The sequence below is a fragment of the Malus domestica genome, chromosome 16 (assembly GCF_042453785.1).
Source record: "Malus domestica chromosome 16, GDT2T_hap1".
In the NCBI taxonomy this organism is placed as follows: domain Eukaryota; kingdom Viridiplantae; phylum Streptophyta; class Magnoliopsida; order Rosales; family Rosaceae; genus Malus; species Malus domestica.
In genome coordinates this window covers 5298391-5324233 of record NC_091676.1, presented here as the reverse complement: position 1 = coordinate 5324233, position 25843 = coordinate 5298391, and the positions used below count along the sequence as shown (strand labels likewise).

Sequence of the window (25843 nt, the reverse complement as noted above, 5' to 3'; positions counted from 1 at the left end):
CGGCTATAAAACCCTAAGGGGGCGTTTGTTGCGCCGGACTATCTCGGACTGGACTAGCTTCAAGGACTAAGCTGGACTGGCTTAAACTAGACTAAGCTGGACTAACTTAGTGAAGCGTTTGGTGCAGTGTTGGACTAAGAAGCTGGATAATAACAAATTCTAATATTATATTATTTAATATATAAATTATTAATATTTTATTATGATCTAGGTGACCGGAAATGACGGGGAGTCTATCGGGAGTGGTTGTTGAGCATGACGAGGATGAGAGAAGATAGTCTTAGCTAGTCCCATGGTTATTGGGGGGTCTCGCTAAGACCTCTTAGTGAAGGGTTTTGTCCATACTAGTCTCCTTTAGTCTCATTAATGTTAGTCCCAGCATGGAACAAACACAGTATTGGACTAACAGCTAGTCCAGTCTAGTCCAGTCCCACTTAGTGAGGGCAAACAAACGCCCCCTAAGAGACTACATTGTGAATAACTTGATTCTCAAACTAAATTACAAGCTCTATTTATAGAGCAATAAACCTAAGAAACCATAATGCGTAAATACCAAAAATAACCTACTACAAAATCAAATCAAATCTCTAATTAATTTCCTGAATAAACCTAATAAATTCCAACATCTTTGACCCACTCGAGTTTGAAATCGACCACATCAATGCCGGCGATGTCGTATTTGTTGTAGAGAGCTAAGATCTCGCAATGGAGCTGAGCGGCCTTGGTGAGATTGAGGCGCTTGGGGTCGTTAAAGGTGAGGGATCGGAGCTTACTGGAGAGGTGGAGGGCTCTGATGGAGTGGTGGAGAAGATTGGAGAAGGCATGGAGATTTTGGAGCTGGATGGTAAGGGTGCGGATAGAGGTGAGGGGGTCAGAGAGCTCGGATCGGGTGTGGTGAACTAAGGACTGAAGGGCGGCAATGGAGGATCGGATGGTGGAGAAGGCGTGATCGGCGTGGTGGAGGGAAGAGAGTTGGGCGATAAGGTCGAAGTGGCGGGAGATGACCTCGAATCAGAGAGAAGGGAGGCTATGGGTTGTAGAGGAAATAAGGGAGGGAGGGGGTTGGGGGAGGTAGAAGACGGGTGGGTTTTTTATTTTTATTTCCATGAAAGAAGGGAAGGAAGGGGTTGGGGGAGGTAGAAGACGGGTGGGTTTTTTATTTTTATTTCCATGTGGCATCCAATCATTGTCCACACGGGTGCCACGTCATCAGTTAATGGAAAATTTAACAGCTAGACTAACAGATGTATGAGACTGTCTCAAAATTAACACTTTAGGTATGATTCTGAGACGAAAAAAACTTCATGTACCAAATATTGAAATCCACGAAACTTGAGAGTAATAAACTGAGATTTACCCTTTAAAATAAATTAAATACTTGAAAGAAAAAAAGCAAAAAAAAAAACTAGCAATCCCACCCTCCATCCTTGACAAGTCTCCTTCCCAATCCCTTGCCTCCATGCCATGGCTGTGGTGTGGATTAATCATGTTGAAAAAAGGAAAACTAATGAAAAATGCTTAAAAACTTTGAGTTTTAACGATAATGACAAAATGAAGGGTAAAATGAATAGTACTATGATTGACTTTTTAGTGTAAAAATGTGGTTTTCCGTTAGAGTTCCCTATTAAAAACCTACTGAAGTGTTTTGTGGATTAATCATATTGGTGTACTAATTTGAAAACCCAATGAATATAACAACGAATTTGAAATCCCAATCCAATAATTATCTTGGTGTTGTCATTTCCGCAATTTCTGAGTACCTTTGGTGGCAGCGATGTTAGTAAAACGACGTCTCTTACAAATTTGTAAATATCTTTCAGTGGGTTAGGAAAACACTTAATTGGGTGAATTTACTGGCTTTACGTAGTTTATGAAGAATCGGCGAGAGAAGTTCATGTGTTCATGATATTGGATCAACCCTAAACTCTCTTAAGAGTTAGTCTTAGATAAATTATAAGTCCAACCGTGATAAAATAGTACACTATGTCAAATTTTAAATGGAAGTACCACAGATGACGTGGCAGCACAGTACTACCTAATAATTTCTTAATGCAACGAGAAAACATTTCGGGTGATGACACGTGTCAAATATATAGTTCATGCATGCAGAGGTTACTTTTTCTCGGAAGAGAGAATCCTCAAAGTTTCCAAAGAAGAGAGCCCAACAGCAGTTTCTAAATCCACTGGGAAACAAATCTTGTACAAAACAAATTAATCCTGGTTAATTTCGAACTAGATTATCAGAATCCTCGTATTTTGAATCTCAGACTTCGTGTGAAGACATCGAATTAAGATTTCGATTTCTGTCTCCAGCGTAAATATGGCAGAAGCACAGGAGGTGAAAGAAAGATGCAAACTTTCAAGCTACGATGCCTACTTCGAAACCATCCAATCCAGGAAGAAATTACCTCGTGCCCAGCAGGGGGTTTTAACAAATGCATTTGCGAAAATTCCGGTTTCATCTTTCCCGGCTGTACCTGGAGGCAAAGGTGACGCACATTACTGTTTAATCCACGATATCAGTGTTTATGGTTTTGTTATGAATTGAATGAGATAAATGGTTAGCCAAAAACAGTGCCTTCTTACATTTTGATTTGCAGTAATTGAGATTCCGGCAGACACGTCCGTCGGCGACGCGGTTAAGATTCTGTCCGAAAACAACATTTTGTCAGCTCCTGTGAAAACCCCAGAAGCAGGCGCAAGTTCTGATTGGAGAGACAGGTACCTAGGACTCATAGATTACTCTGCCACTATTCTTTGGGTGTTGGAGAGTGCAGAGCTAGCTGCAGTTGCTATATCAGCTACTTCAGCAACCGCTGCTGGAATCGGTGCGGGGCCCCGGGGGGGGGAGGGGGGCGTTGGGGCTCTAGCATTGGGTGTGACCGGTCCTGCGCAGTTGCAGGGCTAACTGCTGCTGCTGTTGGAGCTGCAATGGCTGGTGGCGCGGCTGCAGAGAAAGGAATAGCCAAAGATGCTCCCACAGCTGCTGATGAATTAGGCCAAGACTTTTACAACGTTATACTGAAAGATGAACCCTTTCAAGTCAACCATAGTAAGCAATCTCTACGAAGAACATCCTGTGTAGTAGTATTGGTTGCCTTTGAGTTATCTGACTGAATTACTCGAATGTGATATGTGCGTGTATGTTTCAGGTGAGGTCAATACTTAAATCCTTCCGCTGGGCGCCTTTCATTCCAGTTGCAACAGATAGTTCAATGTTGACCGTTATGCTACTACTTTCAAAATATAGGCTGAGGAATGTACCTGTAATAGAACCAGGCCAACCCACCCTTAAGAACTACATTACTCAGTCAGGACTTGTTCAGGGTCTTGAGAGATGCAGAGGAAGGGACTGGTTTGACTGCATTGCGGCAAAGCCTATCTCCAATTTTGGACTTCCTTTCATGTCCTCTGATGAGGTAAGGTTGCCTGGTTACCAAAACAATATTTTTAATGGCTAGTGATTTTGGAGTCTCAATATCATTGTTCCTTTGTTTCTTGGCCAGGTTATTAGCATCACGAGCAATGATCTAATACTTGAAGCTTTCAAGAGGACAAGAGATAACAAAATTGGTGGTCTTCCTGTTGTAGAGGGGCCCAAGAAAAACATAGTCGGTAATGTAAGCATCAGAGATATTAGATACTTGCTACTCAAACTTTGAACCTTTTACCCCGCACAATCTCTGTAGAAATTACATTGTGCTCTTGGTCCTCACGATGGACTGTAGAGTGCTTTAATCTTCTCAACTCCAGGGTTGAACATTCACCATCGGATACCCCACCATTTACTTCACACAGATTGTAGGAAGGATCTAAAATACCTTCTTATGAAACTGAACTCATCCAGTTGTGAATTTGAACTAATCTTCTTACACTGATTTCTGTCAAAGAAAAAAACCGGTGCTTGCTTTGATCACTTGACAGACGCAAATCATTCTTGATGGGGTGCTTAATTTGTGTGACATTTTCTTTCAGGAAGCTCACTGTTAGGGACTTCATGAGCACCACCACGACGACCAGTGAAATTGGAAAAGTCATGCGACCGATTACATGCAAACTGGAATCAACTCTTGGTAATCTGTTGAAAGTTTTGCTTCCAAGTCCATTCATAGGATCCATGTAGTAGCTGGGGAGGAAGGCGAGGTTGTTGGTGTCATTACACTCAGAGATGTGATCTCTTGCTTCATTTATGAACCACCAAACCACTTTGATAACTACATGGGGTTTGCGGTGAAGGAGATGTTGAATCAGTGAGATGTCTGTTTGAGGAAACTTATATGGAGATGCAGGGATAGTCTCAAAATTTTGGCTTGGGACTAAAAAACTGTAGACATTGAATTACGGTAGTTTGTTTCGTGTATCTACTTTTCATGCAGTCTTAATAAACTAAAGCCAGGGAGCTTTCTTCGTGTTTTATCATTCACCAATCCTCTAATCTTTTCTGCATCCTCCCACCTTCCAAGTGCAGCATATATCTTCGAAAGGATCACGAAAGGTACCGGGTCCACTGGCTCTAATTCTGAAAGTTTTACAGCCACTTCTTTCCCCAGTTCTGAATCCAAATGGCATTCACAGGCACCTAGCAAAGAAGCGAAAACTGCTCCAGAAGGCTCTGGTAATTCTTGTATTAGTTCTCGGGCTTCATCCAACCTGCCAGTTCGACCCAGAAGATCAACCATGCAACCAAAATGCTCTTGATTTGGTTTTAGACCAAAATCTTTGTTCATCATCCTAAAAACTTGCCATCCCTTGTCCACCAAACCAGTGTGACTGCACATAGATAGAAGACTCGTGAAAGTTGCAGCATTTGGTAGTACTTTTTCTTCCAACATCTGCTCAAAGATTCCGAATGCAGATTCACTCCCACCGTTTCTTCCATACCCTGATATGATTGCATTCCAAAATGCTGGATCATTGGGTTTTATTCGAAACCCATCAAAAATTCTTCTTGCGCAAGTAGACTGCCCACATTTCATGTACATGTCAATAAGAGCAGTTGAAATGAATAGATCATTGCTAATAGAGGTCCTAACTGCGTGCCCATGAACTTCTTTTCCACATTGCAGAGCAGATAAATCTGCACATGCTGGTAGAAGACTTGTGATAGATTTTAAACTGGGGACTGCACCAGCTGATTGCATTCTCTTAAAATATTTGAAAGCTTCAATCCCCTTCCCTAGTTGTGAAAACCCACTGATCATTGAATTCCAAGTAACTGAATCGGGTTCAAATCCTTCAATTTCTAGCTGTTCAAATAGCTCAACGGCATTCTCAGTTTGCGCATTCAACATCATTCCGGCGATCATGGCATTCCATGTAAACAAGTTCCTTTTTTCATCTAGTTCTTTGAAAATAGCATAAGCCAGCTGCCAACAACCACACTTGGAATACATGTCCACAAGTGCTGTTCCAATCATAACATCAAGCCCCATCTCAATTTTAACAACCAAAGCGTGAACCTGCTTGCCAAATTGGAGATACGAAAGACTAGCACAGGTAGAAACAACGGAAATCAACGTAACTGAATTGGGATTTTCACCTGTACATGCTCTCATTTGCTTAAACACATCCAACGCCACATGAGGAACGCCATTCTGCAAGAGCCCTGAAACAAAAGCATTATAGCTCACAACATTCTTTATTGCCATTTCCTCAAACACCTTCTCAGCCAAAACCAACTTTCCGCAGTTCGAATACATCGTCAGAAACGACGTCCCAACATAAACATCGCTGTCAACGCCCAGCTTCACCGCCAAGCAATGCATTTCCATGCCTTGTTCTGCACTCCCACATGCCGATATCATACTAGCTATCGTAACTGAATTGGGCTTGAACCCTCCAACCCCCACGTTCTTAAACAACCGCAGAGCCTCTCTACAGTACCCATTTCGCAAAAACCCGGTGATCACCGCGTTCAACGAAGCCAAGTTCCGTTCAGGCATTTCCTCAAACACCTTGAGTGCGTCTTCCATAAAACGAAGTTTCATATACACATCAGTCAGAGCAGTGGCGGAGTAAACATCGGCCGAAAACCCGGTTTTGACGAGATGGGTATGTAGAATTTGTGCCTGCAGAGCTGATCGGAGCTTCCCGCAGGCTTTGAAAAGAGGCGGGAACGTGAATTCGTGAGGACGCAGAGAAGCAGAGTGGCGCTGCGCGTGTAAGCAGAGGGCTTCTCTGTACGACCCACTCGCGACTAGCTTAGCAATTTCGTGCCTCATTGGTTGGATTCAAAAATGGGCGGCGCCGCTAGATTCACCTGCCTTCGTTTTTATTTTGGGAAATTGGGCTGAGAAATGGGCTTTAAAGTTTCCCTCGGCCCATTTTGGGGAAAAGGATCTTCGCCGTATCATTTTCATGTGGATCCTAGGCATCTCGTGATCTTGATCATTCATCGTACAATGTACAATAAGAAATTATTTTAAAATTTAAAATTAAATATAAATAATATCTAATAAAAACCCATCGCATAATATACGATAAACAATCACGATCACGAAATTTCTAGAATCCCAAGAAAATGATCCGACGAAGATCCTTTTCCCATTTTGGGTCGGCCGACAAGCATAGCACGTGGGGACAGAGAATCAAAGATTTGATGTGCAATTGGTACGTACTCATTGGGCATATACAATAAAGAATAGAATGCATGATGATGGCATATTGAAGGTTTATGGGTATGGCTTTGGCATGTACACATGCCACATGGCAACATGACTTGGTATGGTGGGGAGATTCGGTTAGGCGGTCTGATCACGTGGTCTGTTAATCACTTTATGTCAACATGCATGTCGATGCATTACTAACTATTGACACGTTGTCCATACTTGACATCGTCTAATTGTATAGCAGTTGTTGATACACTTGTCATCAAAAGTTCAGTAAAAAGTAAATGATAATGTGATAAGATTTTATTAAGTGATTAGATATGCAAATGACAATGTAGTATATTCTTAATCACAAAATATATTATCAAGTGTTTGAATTAAAATTTTTCTCACATATATTCGTATAAATAATGTACTAGCGTCACGTAATGGTACGATGAAAGTTTTTCCGTATGAAATTTATACATGACAACATCAAGGGTAAAAGCTATCTTGCATGCATACTTGATATGAGCCAGCATAATGTTTGTGCATGCATCTTTTCATCTGTATGAAGCCATCCACAATTTTCTTATCGTTTTGTGGCAGTAGTAGGGGTGGGCGCGGTGCGGTTTGGTGCGGTTTCGAGTGAAACCACAACCGAAACCGAAACATTTTGCGGTGCGGTGCGGTGCAGTTTGGAAGCCAAAACCGAAATGAAACCAAACCGTTCGGTTCGGTGCGGTGCGGTTTTAAACGGTTTCGGTTTGGTTTTTGAGAAAAAAAAAATGTACAATTTAAAATATACACCTATTTATGCATAAGACGGTCTTATTTTCTTCGTATATTAATTAATGAATATGCAGTAAAATTGCAGCAAAAAAGAGTCAAAACTGCAAAAAAAAAAAAAAAGCAGCAAAACTGCATAAAAACAGCACCAAAACAGTACTAAAAACTGCATCAAAACTGCACAAAACTGCACCAAAAAAATACAGCAAAACTGCACAAAATTGCACCAAAAAATAATGCAGTAAAACTGCATAAAAAAACAGCACCAAAACAGCACCAAAAAAATGCACAAAACAGAAACAAAAATCTGCACCAAAAGTGTAGCTAACTTGTACCAAAACTGCAACAAATGACAACTACTAAAATTGAGACAACATCCAATGCATCAAAGGGTTTAAACTTTAAATCCTTATGCATCACATCTACTAAAATTGAACTTGATCACCATTCACAATACTTTACAACCCAATTGAAAGGTTAAGTTTGCCATAATACAAACCTATAAGTTATAACCTAGTTGAAAAGTTTAAAATATAAGTTATATAACATTTATTTATTATATGGTGCGGTTTCGGTTTCGGTGCGGTTTTGAAAACTCAAAACCGAAACCAAACCGTTTTGTGTGCCGCGATTCGGTTTTGAAACCGAAACCGTTTCAAAACCGCAAAACCAAACCGTTTGGTGCGGTTTGATTCGATTCGTGTTTCGGTTTCGGTTTTCGGTTCCAAGTGCCCACCCCTAGGCAGTAGCATGTGCTTTTTGCCATCACTTGAAATTGACCATAAAGCCCCTAGTTTGGCTAGGAATCAAATATCAAAGTAGATTCGACTCTTACTATTACTGTTTAGTAGTAGTTTTCTTCATTTATAAGTAAAATGTCTTAGATTCGATTCTCGTCAAAATTGAATTTGAACTATATTATTACTAATTCATTGTGAGGCTTAGCTCACTCTTTCCAATGCCCTTTTGTTCAAACAAAAAATATCAAAGCATATTCCAAAATGGGCTTCTTTTTTTATTTTATTTATTTTTATTTTTATAAATAAGCCCTTGATTTTATTTTGTTCAATTTATTTTATACCTTCATTTTTTTTAAATGGAGACGAGCTGGTGACTTCGACAAGGCATTCCACTCTTCTAGAAGTCGAGAAGACTTATAGAGGCATTTCAGCCTTCTTGGCCACCATCATGTGATGCACATGCTACAAGAATCGAACCAATGACGTGCCATGTGGAATACGGGTATGGAATTAGTTCTCAACCATTGGGTCACCTGTGGGCCGTGGTGGTTTATTTATTTATTTAGTATAATGATATATTTTACACTAAAGGAATGAGGAGTTTGGTTAAGCCACACAATTGACAATCTAATTTGGTATTGAATTCGCCATATACGATATTCAAACATAAGACCTCTCACTTACAAGTAAAGAAAAATATCACTAGATCATAGTATTGAGTAACGGTTTATTAACTTTAACGAAAAGCTCTCAGTACTGTTCACTTTAACGGAAAACCACATTTTAACACTAAAAAGTCAACTATTCGCTTTACCCTTTATTTTGTACTCAAAAATTTCAAATCATTTTCATTAGTTTCCTTTAAATAAATTGAAGAAGAATTAATTAATAAAAATTAATCATAAATTAGCTTTTTGTTGACGGACGGAGGTTTGGTAGTAATTAACAATAACTATAAACTCACCATAACATTTATGCATTTTGACCAAAGATTAAATTGGGATTAATGATTCCCACATTACACATCAAGTGCTTGGTTGGAATTATTTGATAAAATTAAGAAATATATATGGAAATGATAACGAACGTGCATGTTTATATCGATATAGGTTCTTGGTCTTTTGGCTAAGATTTTTTTTTAATTTTATTTTTGTCAATTTTCTGCTAAGGTTATTAATTTTTTTTTTTTTTTCTTCTTCTGAAGTTTGAGGTATCCCACACCTCTAAGATATGACTAATTAGTAATTACTAATCTCTAACGGGCCCAAATATGCTAAAGACATTCAGTTCACTCTTGACACTCATATGACATTTGTTTTTTCAAAATTTTCAACTAAAAAATAATTTGCGCTTTAACCAATTTCTTGCCTCAATTTCAAAATTAAAAAGCAAATCTGACTTGAAATTCTACCGTAATTTCATTGCACCACTTACCGTGGTTTAAGATTATTAGTTTATTAGATCAAGTATATAGTGGTATATGGGCTCCACATCTAGAAATACCATTGACATGGTCGGTCCATCATTTTAGTCCGATATTCATACGTTTGTTAATTTAATTTTGCCAATTCACTTCCAACACATCTTTCCAAGTGAGGAAATTTTGCAATGCCAACATGGAAAATAGTTTCCTCGATATATTTATTTATTGTTTTCACGCACAAGTCATTCATAAGTATCATATTTTAAAGAAAAACACTTCACTTAATATTGTAGAGTGTCAATAAGTGCTCATTATAATTAAGTTCACGTTAGTTGTTCAAATTTACAGGTAAATACAGCAATCCAATCACGTCTATATATTGAGAAAATTGATGTCCCTAAATTTAGCCTAATTGGAGTTTTGATTTTTAAATTAAAATTCGTGAGTATTTGTCTCCTTGACTCGTCGTAATGTGGATTAATATTCAGTTTTGTTGTTGATGTGGAAACAAGACTTATGGCCAGAAAAGGCTAAAATACTTATGTAAGTCTTTCCGGCCCCCGAAACGAGTGGATAACCGTGACTTGCCACTCATTGTCCCCCTTTTCAAAGGAAAAAAAAAGATAAAATTGTTATAACTTTCTTTACACGACAATTTTGGTCCAAAGGAATAAAGCTCCAATTGAGTCACAATTCTAGGCCCAATGCTTAAAATTCGTTACATAATATACCAACTAGCTGTTAGTCTAATATGTTGACATCATGACAATAAATGTAAAAAGTTAGTACTAAGTAGTCAATTATGAAAGTTTGATGAATGAAAATGCATTCGTAGTCGTCACAACGCCTATGTCAAATACATAATTCAGGTGCGAGTTCATCAACAACATCTAGAATACAATGTCTTTCTCCTGCCAAAGCAACATTCAACAGGGTCACAAATATACTCCAAAAGTCCAGCTTGTTTGGTTATCGTTAACACAGTCCAATACACAAGTGTCATGATACAAGTAGTTGGAGTTTTTTTTACGCATCCAAATAATTATATTATAACACTTACTGTACCAAATCGTACTCGAGCACATATAAAAATCCGGACCAAATCCACAAAATCAATCAATCCGGACATTTGAAATTTGATCCACCGATTAAAGTTATCATAATTTTTAAAGGATCCTCATATTTTTAGCCGTTGAATCAAATTTCAAATATTCGAATTGATTGATTGGGTGGAAGGGATCCAAAAAGAGTCCTTTCCTTAAAACCCCTCCAACACTGTACATGAAGTTGATATGACGATTGGTGATGACACCCCATTGTCATGATGCATCTTGCTAGTTGGCAAAGAGCACCAGTACAGAAGAAGAATTTTTTGCCTGTAAATATAAAAACCAAATTCCCAACTTAAAATACTTTTAACCTAAAAGCGCTCTCTCCACTTCTCTCTCTCTCTCTCCTCCCTCCATCCCCCGGCCACCGCGGAAATCCTCCTCTGCCACCGTTTCTCAATCTTCACGTCCATCTGTTTGTTTCGCGAGAAAGTTCCTGAGCTGCCAAACCTTCCTTTCCGTTCCCGCGGCTCTGGACATCTGTCTCCGAGAATCAAATTCTCTCGCCGTCGGCTAACAGGTTTTTCTTAATTTCTGGGTTTATTTTTTTTCCTCTTTTCGTATAACAGATGCAGTAATGGAAATTTTCTCCGATTTTGTGGTCCGTTTGAAATTTGATTTCGTGGAAGATCTAATTTCTTAATTGTAATTTTTACTACAAGAAAATAAACCCTACATTTTTGTTTGCTTTCTTTTTTTATCGTAAATAATTTTAGATTGATGCAATTAGATGATTGGGATATGGATCTCGGATTTTGATCATGCATGTTTGGGGTTTTTATATTTGTTGATAGGTCGAACTTGTACGGTAGCAACCGGTTGACTAAGATTTTCTGTGCAATTTGATCCAGTTATGTTGGATTTAGACTTTATTTGAGCTCAGCTGCATCAAAATTCAGTCAATTAGGTCTAGGAATAAAATATATTTTGTAAATATATATTTGGTTTAGGATTTTAGAGGTTACTCGAGCTTTTTGGATTCGAGTCTTTGAATTTGTGTTCATTTATAGGTTTAATCTTTAGGTAAGTTGTGTTTAACCTCGGTTATGTTGCTCGAATGGCTACACATGTTGCTTGGTTGGCACTTTCCGCAATTCTTCGTTGATGCAAGTTATGAATTGATTTCTTGCTGTCAATGATGCCTGCGTGTTTTTATATGGGCACACAAATGTTTGGAAAAGGATTTGACTGGGACTGAGTGTTGATTTTTGGTTGCCCAAATGTATAGGCGGTGAGGATGTCGACTCCTGCAAGGAAGAGACTGATGAGGGATTTCAAGAGGTTGCAGCAGGATCCCCCTGCGGGTATAAGTGGTGCTCCGCAAGACAACAATATTATGCTTTGGAATGCTGTTATATTTGGGTACGTCTTGGATGGAGATTGTGGTTTGTTGCATATTTCAGTTTATTTAGATTGTTTTTCTTGAGATCCCGTACAATTTTATTTATGCACTTCATTTTTTGAACTGCAGGCCTGATGACACCCCATGGGATGGAGGTAAAAACCAAGAAGAACTCATATCATGTTGCAATTGGATTTCTCATCTTCCAGTTGTAACTTTTAAGCTACATCTTTAATTATTTTTTTGTGTTTCCCAGGTACGTTTAAGTTGACACTCCAATTCACAGAGGACTATCCAAATAAGCCACCAACAGTGCGTTTTGTTTCTCGAATGTTTCATCCAAATAGTAAGTTCAAACAGAAACTGCACATACATACATCCATGCACATTTTACGTTTTTACTTGAGTTAGTACATTTGTATGCACATACAAACTGCAAAAATTGTTATTTTCAATGGTTCTTAAATTAGTAGAGGAGTTTACTGTGCTTGGAGGTGTCTATTATCTCAGTTTTCCTCTTGGATTTTGTGAATGAGAACCCACCTAATACCTATAAGGAATATCTGGGTTTGTGCATATGTAATCATGGTACAGTTTCTTCTCTGGTATTGTGCTTTTATCAAGATTTAGTCTTCCTGTGCGGCATATCCTGTCATTACCTTTTTTGGGAAAAACAATGTCTTTCATCATTTCTTTTTAATCATTGTACACCCATTTACTTAGAAACTAGCTTCTCATGGGTGAAAAAGGATCTGAGGAAATGGAATTATTTGGAATTTGTTTTTATGTTTGCAAACATTTGTTAATTGAGATTGAATAACTGATCGTTTTCACCCTCACAGCTTGTTGCTTTGGTTGTTCACTCGTATTTGCAAATATACATATTTTAACAAGTTAACCGGAATGCAATTAATTGGATATATTTCTGCTGTTTCAAGTCTTAAGTTCTGTTTGTTTTGCCCCTTTTCAGTTTATGCGGATGGAAGCATTTGTTTGGACATCCTACAGAATCAGTGGAGCCCTATCTATGATGTAGCAGCTATACTTACCTCTATTCAGGTATTTGACTATGTTCTATTCATTGCTTGGTTACTTCTAGTGCTTTGATTTATTGAGACTATTGTTTGAGTATGTCATGGGCTATGTCTGTAAGTGGCCAGACACCATATATGAAAGGATAAGTCGCTGTCTTTTACGTTGCACTATTCTGATCTTTGTAAATCTAATTGCTCCATCTTGTTTATTCCAATCCGAAACTAAATTTTGTAGCATCTATTTGAGCACTACAAGAGCAAGGAAGCATTGGTTGTACTGATTGAGTTCTTCCTCAGAAAATATCCCATCTTCTCTGTTTTATTTCAACCATCTTCCCAACGCGTTCAGCTGCACCTTCACACCTAATTATGGCTATTACTTCTCTTGAAGAAATTTTCATGTGTGTCCATGTCTGTTTCGTCTCTCATTTCAAAGAACAAGAATCCTAAAACCATGTAGATAAGCAGGCGCTTCTTATTGCACCTCTCTCAAATCTTGGTTACCACTTCTTATTGCACCTCCCCCATTGTTATTACCATAACTATATGCATGGGAATTGTTTTTAACACAAAACAATCTGACTATACTCTTTTAAACGACACAACTATCGAACTTTACTTTCTCTCATACATCCACACACTCGCGTACACTCATTCATATGTTTATGTGGATATATTGCTTTTAATCAACATAGATAAATGAAATATAAGATTGTGGAGATAGAGTTCCCTCTGTTTTAATGGCGTTTTTGTGCAGATGTCATGTCATGTCTTGGGCCCTAAGATATTTTTTTTCTTCTTATTGCAGTCTTTGCTGTGTGATCCAAACCCAAACTCTCCAGCAAATTCAGAAGCTGCACGGATGTTTAGCGAGAACAAGCGTGAATACAATAGGAGAGTCCGCGAGATTGTTGAGCAGAGTTGGACTGCCGATTAACAAGCTAACTCCTGATGGAGAGCTTTCGAAAATCAGTTGAATCAGCCTCTGTTTAAATAACTTTGAAACTTGAAAACCATTTGTGTTGTGAAGGACTCGACTTTCGGGTTGGGGTGTGATATCCACACATCCCATTTTACTTCTCACACACCTTTTTAATTTTCGGCCGTCGGATCGGATGAATTGAAGAAGATCAACAGACAAAAATTATCAAGGGGTGGATGAGAAGTAAAATAAAATATGTGGATAGCATACTCCTTCGGGTATTGTGAAATATTTTGCTTGGTCTATTTATTCAGCGGCGTTTAGGCCTTGTATATCTAATATGTCGGACGACCTGCCCTGCAGTTTTCTTCCATCTAAAACTGCATTTAATTTTGTTTTATGATATTGTGTAGTTTGGGGCAAGGACCGAACGAAATTGATATGCAACTGTTGTATGCATTAGCCTGTCACATCATCTGTCACGTGACCAACACGTGGGATGTTTTGTACCATCAATTCATGGTTGTTACAGTTAGAGTCTGAGTCTTTTTATAACAAGTAAGTTTGAACTTCGTCGGTGGCTAATATAACATTTAATCTACATTTGTCAACCAAAATAAAATAAAATCAAATCAAATCAAAAGCTTAATACTTTTGCTAAGCAAAACAGGAAACACTAGTTGAATTGTATAGCCTTTCATTTATTCATATACCTTGCCTAACAAGTAACAAGAAGAACTGTAAATCCAACGAAAGAACTACTACTACATTTGTGCGCTGAGGTTTCCACTGCTAGTCCATCCCTCTTGAACTTGAATCGAATACTGCAAATTCCAAAGAACATTATCTATCGAAGGACGCTTGCTTGGATCTCTGCTCAAACAATTGACTGTGATTTCAACTGCTGTCTTCAGCGACTGGTACGCAAAACTTCCCATCATCGACGAATCTACGATTTCTCGTAGTGTCGATGGTCCTTCCATCAAGCCCTTTTCTAACTGTTAATTAGAAAGAAAAAGAAAAAGAAAAAAATTAAGTGATTTATACTACGAAATGAAGTTTCGAGGGGGCTTATTTGCGAAGAACTCTTTTCTATAAGATTTACCTGAACCCTAAGCTCATCCAATTCAGTAGCTGATTTGATCAATCTACCAGTAAGAACTTGAAGCAGAATAATGCCCAGCTGGTAAATATCCTCCTTCTCGGCTTCGGCGCTACATTTTTACCGCTCTCATAAGATAATTCAGATGCTGCAGCAGAAAACAAGAGGAAGATGAAGAAAAGTAAATACCTGTTCAGATGGGAATTACTGCTAATCCCTTGTCCATTACGAGGATCCTCTGAACCAACCTGCAAATTAGAGAATGCAATTGTCAATGGCTACAAACTCTTCACCTTCTTTTCAAAGCTTTCAAGCACGTTTACTTTACTTTATGCAAATTCCCACCTGAAATGGCAACGGAAGATTGTAGTTGCTGATTTTGGCAGAAACACTCTCATCCAACAATATGTTCTCTATCTTCAAATTGTTTCCAAAGATCCCGGGAGCCACGCCGGTGTGCAAGAACTGGACTCCCCTCGCAATGCCAATAGTAACCGCCATTCTCTGCGGCCATTTCATCCATTCCTTCTTTCTCCAATCTACAAAACCAAAGTGTGCATGTTAGAACTGTTTTAGTTAATCAAATTACACTTCTTCTCTGTGCAGGACGTTTGTTCTTTACCAGTGAGATGGTCTATCAAGGACCCGTTGGTGATGTTCTCTAGAACAATAAATACCGTGCTAGATGCGGTGGGATGGTCCTGGTACGTGACAGTGCAGTGTCCTATAAGGCTGACCAAATGCCTATGCCTCATCTTTGACAAGCCTTCCATGCTCTGGTTCAAGTTTTGTGGCAACTGCTTCTGCTTTAACTTCACGCATCTCACTTGCACCTGTGAACCATCTCTCAGCCAACCTTTGTACACCTGTTAATGTTGCACAAAATAACATCAGGTCTCAACATAAATTCTCTGCGCAGAATGTTCGTTCTTTGATCAAATAAACGACGTGCATCCACATTGTACAGTTCAAATTCAATGCAATACCTGTCCATGGGATCCTTCCGCCATCAAATTTGCAGCGTCGAAATTGTTCGTTGCATCATCGATTTCTTCGAGTGTGAAACCACGATACGGAGGGAGCCCGAGTGTCGGCAACCTCATCATCTGCGGCACACGCCCTGAAAAACCCAAATCCAAATATTAACCACCTTTTGATTTAATTTCAGCCAATAAAGTTAAGAGACTTTTTTTTCACTTTTCAGCCACTTACTTGCATTAATATTATGCTTTGGGGAGCTTCTGACAGAGGTTTTCTCCGCCATGGATCTGTCAAATCGACCCTCTGCCTCCCTCTTCCCTGCCCTTTTGATGATGACCAAAACCAGCAACCCAACAACACCAGCAACACCCACAATGCCACCAATCACACCCAGCAACACACCTAGCTTTGTCCTGTTCTCCTCCTTCTTCCCTGCAGTTTCAGCCGGCGGCTTCACGGCCAGAGCTTCCTTGTGGCAAAAGGAATACGGATGCTGGTACTTCGAGTTCCCACCCGACAAACAGTTCCACGAATCCAGAACCGTCCTGTTCGAAGCCTTCGAGTTCGATCCGACGCAGGTGGGCAGCTTCCCAATCAAAAAATTCTGGGAAATGTCCAAAACTATGAGGTTTTTACCGCAGGTTACGTTGGATGACAGGGCCCCACTGAGCTCGTTCTTGGAAAGATTGATGAACTGGATGGAGGGCAGCGAGAGGAGGAAAGATGGGATGTGACCCACAAATTTGTTGTAGGAGATGTCCAGTTTCGTCAGCTGATCGAAGTTCTTCAGTCCTGTCGGAATATCAGATCTCATGGAGTTGTTTCTGAGAACGATGATTTGAATACTGTCTCCCAAAGAGGGAAATCCAGGACCCAGTGTGTTGTTTCCGAGGTTGATTTCTTGGAGAAATGTTAGCGGTCTGAGATCCGGAACGCTTCCGTTGAGGAGATTGTCAGCCAAATTTATGCTCGTGAGATTCTTGATCGAGCTGAGGGAGGCCGGTATCTCGCCGGAGATGGAGTTCGAGCTGAGGTTGAGCGTTTCGAGCGACCAGAACCGGTTGATCTTCGTCGGCAGCGGGCCCCACAGGCCGAGGGAGACCAATGAGAGGGATTTGAGGTTGGAGAGCTTGGTGAGGACGGTGAACAAGGAGTCGATGGAGAAGGATTTGGACAGAGTGCTCTGGTTTGGAGGGGAGGTTTTGGTTTTGTTTCCGGTGACGGTTAATTCGGTTAGGCGGTTGTTTGTGCAGACGATCCGGAGGGAGGGGGAGGAAGGGAGGAAGCAGAAGTTGGTCCAGTTCGTCCATCCCTGAAGAGGTTCGGGGTATTCGAGAAGCTTTTGCACTTGGAAGAGGATTCGAACTTCGCTTGGACTGAGCTGAGCGGTTGAGATTTGAGAGGAGATGGATAGAGTGAGAAGCAAGAAACAGATAGGAACCCAGAAGTTGTTCATTTTTTTTGAAGAAAACGAGATTAACCCAGAAAAGCTAATTGGTCCAAGTTGCCCTGTGGCTCAGGTTCATCCGTTTACGTTAAACTCTGTTAGATTCTTCAGCGCACATTCAACGTTAAATTCGGTATACTGCAGAACGTTCCAGAAATATGATGAGGAGTGGGTAAAATAAGAAGGAAGCAGGTAAGGAGCAGAAAGGTCTTGGTTTGGTGAGGTAAGGTGACAAGAAAAAAATTTACAGTTGAAAGCGAGAGAGAAAAATTGGTGAGGGTGATGAAATCATGAAGGAAAAGGACTAGAATTTCAACAGAAAGGAGGGGAACTGGGAAACCTAATGCGGAGAGAATGACAGATCTGAAAAATACTGAAATTGCAGAATTTGAAGCGGAGCAAAGCAAGAACCAGACAGTACTAGTGGATTCGGTCTAAGTTCAAGAACAAAGAGACAATGCAAGCCAACCCCATCTGCATGAGGACTTACACAAAATGGTTTTTAAATATCGCGTCCCAGTTAAATAATACAATGTCACTTATTATAATTGAACGAAATGCTATGTGACTGTGAATCTGTTCCATGCTAGTTGATCTTTATTTAAAATAACATTCTCCGAACTAGTACGTTATTGACTTGAAACACCGATCTAGTAACAAGATGGCGTGGACACTTCAACATGGCCGATCCCGATCCTGCGGTACGCGAACTGTTATTTTAAGCAGCAAACTGGGTTTTCAAAGTTTGTGAGTTTCTACTTTCTACCATTCTGCAGTGTTTTGTTCGGAAATGGGATACGACTTAGGTCAACATGGCTCTGATTCAAAGGCTGGATGTTGACCACGTACATTATGGCAAACCTACTAGGGCGCCGTGGCCACGTGGGGTTCGTGAAAAGCCAGCCTTTTTCCACTGCCCATGATGAAATCACGAGGCCTTTTTGTTTTCACGTAAAATTATTCATCAACAAACATGTTCAACAGTTTACGACAAACAGTAGAATCGGCTGCGCAAAATTTCAATTTCAAATAACACATTGAATTTTTTTTTATTAAAATCTAAATATGTATGACGCGTATTTATTCTAAAAACGCTTATACGGTATTTTTAGGGTGTATTTTTGTTTTTTTTAAAGTGAAGTGTATGATATTCGTTATGAGAATTATGAATAAGAGCATCTCTAATGCAAATACTCATATTTTAAACTCATGTTCTCATATTTGGGTTTCAAAAAGTAGGTGGATTTATATATTTTGGTTTTTTTCTAATGCAAAGACTCAAATCTTAAAACTTATTTTGAGTTTTAAGATTTTAGTCTTTTCATTGGAGGAGAAAATATTGAACTCAAAAATCATATTTGAGTTTTAACAATTTGGTTTATGTGCACCGGAGATGATTGAACTCAAAACTCAAATCTCATTTTTCTTGGTTGAACAATATTTTTTTATTTGACATGGGCTCTACCTTGGACTCAAACCTCGAGAAAGTTTTCAGTGTGTCATGAACATGCCCTGACACACAAAGTGTCATAATACAAGTGGTTGCAAATTTTTTTTTCAAGTATCTAAACCACTTGGATTATTAAACTTGATGTACTCGACGTATTCCTGACACACTAAAAAATCTCTCCTCAAAATTGATATCGAAACTCAAATTTATATTTTACTTTGCCTTAAAATCCAAATATGAGATATTAGTTTTTTTTTTCTTTTTTTTTTTCAAATATATATGAAATATGACTTGAATATGAAATTTTAACTTACAAACGGAGTCGGTGAGTACCATGGCAATCTAGTTCTCAATCAGGGAAATGAATTCAGTGCATGAAAATGACTACCTCAGGTCACTTTCTGTCGATGCAAATTACTTGCTAAAAATATCTGTGCATTTATGATTTACATGACAGAACGTCCTCTGCGTCCATGTCAATGGAAAATGGATTGACGTATCTCATGCTCCGGAATCTGCTGATCGAGCAATCTAAATCGTTTAATTTAAATTTTGCGGTTCTTATTAGTTAATTTCATTGTCCTACTTCGTACACGATTTCTCTCTCTAACACTTGGACATCAATCTTTCTCTTAAATGGTCTGAATTGCTCAACTCGTGAACTCTGAAGTAAGAAGATCTCAATCCATGGAAAATAAGGATTGCATTGCATTATATGTCGTTTTGTGCGAGGCTGTGTCGGTGTGTGCGTGCGAGTAAGACACAGGGGGAGAAAGAATTGGATGCTTTGATTAATTTAGGATTAATTTAGGTATTAGTTCCACCTAATCCATTTTCTTTTCAGTTGTTTACAAGTGATTAATAATTCAGTGGGATGCGGCCAGCCTGACACTACTTGTTTTTATCTGTGTTTTACGTGTTTTGTTCTTTTTATTGGAAGCAAAGCTGAAAGCTTTGCTTGCAATTTGCAAAACGACGACTCGTTCGCATCTCTTCAATATTTTGATGGAAGAAAGTTAAGCTACATCCTTGAATTTAATGAGTATTTTTGTGTTAATGTTTAACAACTTGGTGCTATTCTATTCGATTTTTTTGGGTGAAAGATTCCATCAAAATATTCCATATACACAAGTCTCTTACAATTTATTGAAAAAATAAAATAAAATGCAAAATGAAAGTTATCTATTTTATGTCTAGGTGAGTTGCAACCTAGGCGGGTCTGGGCAGGCTAGGCGGATGCCTCAGCAGGTCTAGACGCATTTTCTTGATTATCAAACGCCTAGGCATTATTAGGGACGGTGGCCAGCCGTCTAGAACCTAGGCAGGGGGGGCTAGACGGGAATTTTTAGAACAGTACATGCGCCCATGCATCGACGCTAACATTCTTTTTAGGTCAATTTGTCCAATATAATCGTAGTCAGTTTGCTAGACCACTCTCATAAAAGATGCTCAAGTGTATTGAAAATTATACCTACATCAAGTACAATGGTACTCAAATTCAGTATGTTTGGTCCTTGTGAGAGTACATGAACAAGTGTAGAACAAAGTAAAAAGTATTACATCGTCCATCTCATGAAATATATCACAACTCATATCACATGCTTCCACTCCTAATTGAATCGAGGCCTTTTGCATACAAATTCTACACCCATTGATTGTAAGAGTGAGTCAGTAGGGACAATACCAATGTTATTAATAATGAACCGCTACCGTCTCTCTGAAACTTTAACAGCAACAACTATTCCCTCTTTCAATCAATCATACTAAAAGATTGATGTACCTTCAAACAATCATTAAAAACTATTGTTAAACAAAACAAACAGAAATCCAAAATCCAATTGCAAAATCCAATCACAGCAACACAATCTTAACAAAAACTTGGGCTCTAAATTTGGGCCAACTGCTTGCCTTCTTTGGGTCAACCCAAAATTGGGCTGGGGTCCACGTTCCATAAAAACAAAGCGAACCCACCACAAACGTCGTCGTTCCCTCCTCGTTTCGGGAATATTTTTCCATTTCTTGTCGTCACCTTATTAAATTTCGGTTTCTAATTTTGCAGGTTCTTCAGGTGAAATTAACAGTGAAAAAGCAGAGGGAGCTCACCCCACAGTCGCCGGTGGAGCAGCACACCCAAAACGCCGTCGTACTACTCCCTCTTCGTCTTCTCCTTCTCCAGTTTATGGTGGTACTCCTCTTATTTTCGTCTCCCATTTTTCTTTGTTCCGTACTGCCGGGAGGCTTTAGGGTTTCTCAGCACTGCTGCATTTCCTGGAAATGCTTAGATCGAACGGCCTCGATCTTTCACTAGCTTTGAATTTTATTCCCCCAAATTTTCCTGTTCTTATTTTCTTCTCCAACCTTACAATTTATCGCATATAAAATTTTTGTTCGATTATTTTCGTTATTTCTGTTTCAGCATTTCTGTATATATTTGACTTTTTTTTCCATTTTTTTTAATTTAAATTTTAGGGTTTGAATTTTAGTTGGCAAATAATATTTCAGCTGAGCAGACCATTTTGTTTTAGAACCCTACTTTTTCTGTTTTCAAATGGGTTTTGCGATTAGGTTTTTGGTTAATTTCAACAAGTTCAGCTGGTAACTTGGTACTGTCATGGCTCAATTTTTGTATGTACGTGCAGTTTTCTGCGTATTAAGCATCGCGGGCTGCATTTAACTTTTCGCAATGGGAAAAACCCCTGGGAAATGGATCAAGAACTTGCTTCTTGGGAAGAAATCATCCAAGTCTACTTTTTCCAAAGGAAGGGAGGTATTACTAAGATGCACATTGGAACCTATCTATTAATTTTCCTTCATCTTGTTGGTCGTTAAGTTCTAATTTGTAACTTATGATGTTGTTCTGGTTTCACAGAAATCTACAAATAAAGGGGAGTCACTGTTCTCTTCAGAGTTAACTGTGAGTGCTCCGCTGATATCACCAACATTGGTTTCACCACCGCTGATTGAGGCTGTTGCTAGTAATGAAGTGGGTTCTGAGATCACAGTAGCTGAAAAATTGCCCAATGATGGGGTTATAATGTCATCTGCAAAGGAAGATGGCCAAGCCTTGAGTTCGACTTCTCAGGAAGATCTTGAGACAATCAAGCAAGAGCAAGCTGCCACAAAGGCGCAAAGTGCTTACAGGGGCTATGTGGTACTTTCCTCCCCATTTGATGTTCTGCTTTTGCTTAAAAAAGGGGGACTTTAACGAAAAGTTTCTAGTACTGTTAACTTTAACAAAAAACCACATTTTTAGTATTTACACTAAAAAGTCAATCATTTTAGTATTCATTTTATTCTTTATTTTATCCTTATCGTTAAATCTTAAAGTTTTCAAGCCATTTTTATTAGTTTTCCTTAAAAATTATGCTTAATAATATTTCCAAACATTTTCTGTTGTACTTCTGTGAGATGATATTTAGTATGTGGAGAATATTTTTTGACCAACCTTCCAACTACTGATGGAAACTAATTATCTTTAAACTTTGAAGGCTCGACGTGCATATCGGACTCTTAAGGGAATCGTGAGGCTGCAAGCACTTATTCGTGGTCACTTGGTTAGAAGACAAGCTGTATCCACATTATTCTGTGTCCAGGGGATTGTTAAGTTTCAGGCTCTGATTCGTGGTCAACTTGCTAGACATTCTGATGTTTTGGTTGAGGTGTGTAAAAATCATGTACTTTCTGGTTACTTTTTCAAACAAGAGCAAAAGCCTGTCTGTATATTCTTTCATTCCTAAACTTTTGTTGCCACTGAATATGCAATTTGTTGCCATTGTATATGCTAATTACCAATAATTTTTCTTTTTGTCATGAATCAGGGTGCTACATGTTTTAATTTATCTGGAGTAAGTGCATATTCACAGGTGGAGAGGCTGTCCAAAATTGTTTTTGTTCAGAAGGTAAGATTTACTATCAATTCTTTGGATCATTATAAGATGTATACTGAAATTAGCTTAAGTTTGTAAAGCAGCACAATGTATCACGGGGGGCATTTCCTTCTTACTATTGTAAGCCCAGTACCGTTTTATCACCTAGGTGTATGGGGGAATAGTCTGGTATTTATATGCTTGTATTACTTGTAATGATGTTCTTCCAAACGTAATAAGGAGAGGCATGCAACTTATGGCTCCAAAAACCAGTTTTCAGAACTGAGTAATACCTGAGGTGGTGATCTTAAAAAGGAGAACATGATGACAGATCTGTGCCTGTACCTCTTTGTCACTTTTACTGCTGGGCCAAAGTTGGCATTTGATTGCCAGAAAAAGAAAACTGTTTATTTGATTATTATTTTTGTTTTCAGATTTTGGCTTCATTGGGTACTACTATTCCTCTACGTCTGGAGTATGGTCCAGGGGAACCTAACTCATCCTGGGTGTGGCTTGAGCGCTGGACCAGGTCATGCTTTTGGGAACCTGTTGTACAACCGAAGAAAAACCCTGATTCAAGGTCTCGTAGGAAGCATGAAAAGAGTCAAACAAAAGAAACTGAAAAGGCCAGACCAAAAAGAAGTGTTCAGAGACTGTCCGGTACAAATGTTGAAAATGCTTCAAAACATGTAACCCCTGATTCTGAAAAGACTAAACGCAATTTGAGGAAAGTTTCTAGCCCTTCAGAAGTTGCGAAGGTTAAAAGTAATGTGAGAAAATCTTCTGATTCCAAGAAGGTGGTTTCTGATCGGTCATTAGTTGGTGATGAGAGACCAAAGCACAGTACTGTGAAGAGTTTGGTTTCTGCTGCTCCTGATGATTCGGAGCAAGGCACTAGTGAAATTTCCAAGAAGATGGAACATATGGCAGTTGCTGTGTCAAAACAGTCCGATCTAGAAGGAAGTGTGGAGCTGCCTTCAGCAGATGAACCTATGGAAAAGTTAGATGACCATCCTTCTGGTGACGTGCAACCATTGGAGAACAATGGGACAAGTGAAGAATTTCAAGCAATAAATCAGGAGCCAAACTCGAGGGATCATGTTATCGGGAATGAGGATACGAAAACCAGCCAGAGAAGGGCTTCTCTACCTATGAAGTTTGAACATCAGGAGAATGGTGTTCATAACACACCTATGAAGTTTGAACAGCAGGAGAATGGGGTTCATAACACACCAAGAGTCCCTAGTTATATGGCACCAACTGCCTCAGCAAAAGCTAGGCTGAGAGGACAGGGCTCCCCCAGGTTTGACCAAGACATTGTTGAGAAGAATGTTATTACCAGGCGGCATTCATTGTCTGCTTCCACCAACACTAAGTTAAGTTCTCCTTCCCCACGGGCACATGGACTGGTTCAAGCTGGAAAAGGAGTAATCAGAAGTGACAGATCTTTATTGTCTTCAAGGGATGGTTTTGGTAAGCTGTGAATTCCTCCTTGTGCTTTTCAGTTGCGTGTCTGATTTACTCTCTTGCAAATGCTTCCGTCCATACATGCTTGAGTTAGACATCATATCTTTTAAGCATTCATGTGCTCATTCTAGTGAAAGTTGGGATATTGTCACAGCGCACATTGACCTTTTGGTCTCAGTATTATATGTATATTATCGTTGAGTTCAACATGAATGCTTAATCTAGGCCAAGCTGTCACAACTTTCCTTCTAGGCTCATAGAAGGCTATGCTGAAACACTGACTTATTACTTTTTGTGTATTGAATATTTTTCCCGTTTCCTTATTGATCATTTGTCTTGGTGTCTTTGAATCGGGTTGAAATACATGGTATGCATTCTAATTGTCCTTTATTGTGGGTAATGCCAATTTCAGATAAGGCGATCCAACCAGAGTGGAGGAGGTGACTTCGGACTAGGTATTGTTCCATGGAAGTGTATCAAGGGCAGGGAAAGAGAAAAATACCAACTCATTTGCAGTTTCAGGTTTTGTTGTTGTTGTGATTAAAGTATAGTTGAAACCAAGATTGATGTGTTGAGTGATCAGTGTTGTATGTGCCGATCGAGTTTGTTCTCTTACTTAGCATTAGGGTTATTTGACAGTTTGGAGACTTTATTTTAGGTTTGATGTTTGTGATATTCTGTCTCATCAAATTATGTACAAATGCGAGGGATGATTCTCTTTTGCTTGTTAAATACTTGGGTTTTCTACTGGATAGTTTGCTACTGATCGAATTCGCAGTTATGATATTTACAGCGTTTAGTTATTCAAAAGTTCATTTGCTTTTTTGCAATGATTTTATTACTGTCAACGCAGAAAGCAAACAGTTTAGTCCCAGCTGTCCAAGAACGGTGAAACCTGGCCAGGGCAGCTGAACACCCACTCCGGACGAATGTGCACCGGTAGCTCGCCAAAACATCCCCGTATATTGTAGCACCAGTATTCTACGTCTGCAGTGCTCGCATCCATGGCATTGGCATATGCAGGACGGTTCGAAGCTACAGACCCAGCAAAAACAAAACCATTAGTGACTGCCACAGGTGCCTGGGAAGTTTCTTTGCTAGGGATTGCAGCTGTCCACAAGATCTTCCCTGAATCTGTATCAAAAGGCGCCCGTGCTCCGGCTATTGTTGTCTGGATTGAAGGTGCGAGAGTGAAGTTCTGTTGGTCGCCGTTGGCAATGTTTGTGTATACCCTTCTACCATCTGTGGCTGCACCCCGTATCCCTCATGTTCCAAAAATACCCCCATTAGAACTCCAACAAGCTATTTTTTAAAATTTTTTTTTAAAGGGTGACAACTGGGGACAAGTTTTCCACCCCTTCCGAGGGTCGGGAAGACTCATAAAGGCATTTCATCATCCTCTTGGCCACAAGTTTGGCTTCCACATCAGCAGTAAGTTTCGAACCCGAGACCTTCAATTTTTAGTTTGAAGAAAGCCTCGCAATCCGTCTTTTACCACTGACCACCAATTCGTGGTTCAACATGCTACCCTATTAACTTTTCTATATATGCATTGTAGACTGTAAAAACGAATCCCCACCCACG

The 25843-nt window shown here is 39.3% G+C and overlaps 5 protein-coding genes across 7 annotated transcripts; 3 read left to right on the top strand and 2 right to left on the bottom strand.

The window, feature by feature from the left end:
- The first annotated feature begins 705 nt into the window (after positions 1–705).
- On the top strand, positions 706–4254 carry LOC103403291 (SNF1-related protein kinase regulatory subunit gamma-1-like). The gene is made up of 8 exons (XM_070815451.1): positions 706–862; positions 2328–2489; positions 2601–2828; positions 2903–3042; positions 3153–3419; positions 3507–3615; positions 3976–3985; positions 4089–4254. The coding sequence occupies exons 1-8, from the start codon at positions 706–708 to the stop codon at positions 4252–4254; spliced, it is 1239 nt and encodes a 412-aa protein (XP_070671552.1).
- On the bottom strand, positions 2066–6245 carry LOC103402922 (pentatricopeptide repeat-containing protein At2g02750). Of its 2 annotated transcripts, none has more exons than XM_008341706.4 (2): positions 2587–6245; positions 2066–2477 (listed from the first exon to the last, which is right to left on the bottom strand). In XM_008341706.4, the coding sequence occupies exon 1, from the start codon at positions 6219–6221 to the stop codon at positions 4362–4364; it is 1860 nt and encodes a 619-aa protein (XP_008339928.3). In that variant the 5' UTR covers positions 6222–6245; the 3' UTR covers positions 2066–2477; positions 2587–4361. The 2 variants fall into 2 exon arrangements, with proteins under 2 accessions (XP_008339928.3, XP_028952165.2); XM_029096332.2 differs by having other exon boundaries at positions 2066–2471.
- A 4586-nt stretch (positions 6246–10831) lies between these two features.
- LOC103402923 (ubiquitin-conjugating enzyme E2 2) lies at positions 10832–14481 on the top strand. The gene is made up of 6 exons (XM_029095584.2): positions 10832–11168; positions 11877–12010; positions 12120–12145; positions 12247–12336; positions 12961–13049; positions 13833–14481. The coding sequence occupies exons 2-6, from the start codon at positions 11886–11888 to the stop codon at positions 13959–13961; spliced, it is 459 nt and encodes a 152-aa protein (XP_028951417.1). The 5' UTR covers positions 10832–11168; positions 11877–11885; the 3' UTR covers positions 13962–14481.
- A 142-nt stretch (positions 14482–14623) lies between these two features.
- Positions 14624–18014, bottom strand: LOC114821960 (probable LRR receptor-like serine/threonine-protein kinase At1g14390). The gene is made up of 7 exons (XM_029095583.2): positions 16261–18014; positions 16035–16168; positions 15671–15914; positions 15394–15587; positions 15238–15296; positions 15052–15160; positions 14624–14944 (listed from the first exon to the last, which is right to left on the bottom strand). The coding sequence occupies exons 1-7, from the start codon at positions 17483–17485 to the stop codon at positions 14711–14713; spliced, it is 2199 nt and encodes a 732-aa protein (XP_028951416.2). The 5' UTR covers positions 17486–18014; the 3' UTR covers positions 14624–14710.
- Positions 18015–20907: 2893 nt separating this feature from the next.
- On the top strand, positions 20908–25030 carry LOC114821990 (protein IQ-DOMAIN 29-like). 2 transcript variants are annotated; one of them, XM_029095740.2, is made up of 7 exons: positions 20908–21108; positions 21566–21693; positions 21796–22077; positions 22415–22585; positions 22745–22825; positions 23227–24265; positions 24672–25030. In XM_029095740.2, exons 2-7 carry the CDS (start codon positions 21610–21612, stop codon positions 24701–24703), a joined length of 1689 nt encoding a protein of 562 aa, XP_028951573.2. In that variant the 5' UTR covers positions 20908–21108; positions 21566–21609; the 3' UTR covers positions 24704–25030. The 2 variants fall into 2 exon arrangements, with proteins under 2 accessions (XP_028951573.2, XP_070671913.1); XM_070815812.1 differs by having other exon boundaries at positions 20970–21111.
- The last annotated feature ends 813 nt before the right edge of the window (positions 25031–25843 follow it).

Coding starts and splice junctions, on each gene's coding strand:
- LOC114821960 (XM_029095583.2), bottom strand. CDS start 17,485: ATGAACAACTTCTGGGTTCCTATCTGTTTCTTGCTTCTCACTCTATCC. Junction 15,297..15,393: donor ATCTTCCGTTGCCATTTCAG/GTGGGAATTTGC, acceptor TCTAATTTGCAG/GTTGGTTCAGAGGATCCTCG. Junction 14,945..15,051: donor TGGATGAGCTTAGGGTTCAG/GTAAATCTTATA, acceptor TCTAATTAACAG/TTAGAAAAGGGCTTGATGGA.
- LOC103402922 (XM_008341706.4), bottom strand. CDS start 6,221: ATGAGGCACGAAATTGCTAAGCTAGTCGCGAGTGGGTCGTACAGAGAA.
- LOC103402923 (XM_029095584.2), top strand. CDS start 11,886: ATGTCGACTCCTGCAAGGAAGAGACTGATGAGGGATTTCAAGAGGTTG. Junction 12,011..12,119: donor TGGAATGCTGTTATATTTGG/GTACGTCTTGGA, acceptor TTTGAACTGCAG/GCCTGATGACACCCCATGGG. Junction 13,050..13,832: donor CTATACTTACCTCTATTCAG/GTATTTGACTAT, acceptor TTCTTATTGCAG/TCTTTGCTGTGTGATCCAAA.
- LOC103403291 (XM_070815451.1), top strand. CDS start 706: ATGGAGCTGAGCGGCCTTGGTGAGATTGAGGCGCTTGGGGTCGTTAAA. Junction 2,490..2,600: donor GGCTGTACCTGGAGGCAAAG/GTGACGCACATT, acceptor TTTGATTTGCAG/TAATTGAGATTCCGGCAGAC. Junction 2,829..2,902: donor AGCAACCGCTGCTGGAATCG/GTGCGGGGCCCC, acceptor GCGCAGTTGCAG/GGCTAACTGCTGCTGCTGTT.
- LOC114821990 (XM_029095740.2), top strand. CDS start 21,610: ATGGGAAAAACCCCTGGGAAATGGATCAAGAACTTGCTTCTTGGGAAG. Junction 21,694..21,795: donor CTTTTTCCAAAGGAAGGGAG/GTATTACTAAGA, acceptor CTGGTTTCACAG/AAATCTACAAATAAAGGGGA. Junction 22,826..23,226: donor AAATTGTTTTTGTTCAGAAG/GTAAGATTTACT, acceptor TTTTGTTTTCAG/ATTTTGGCTTCATTGGGTAC.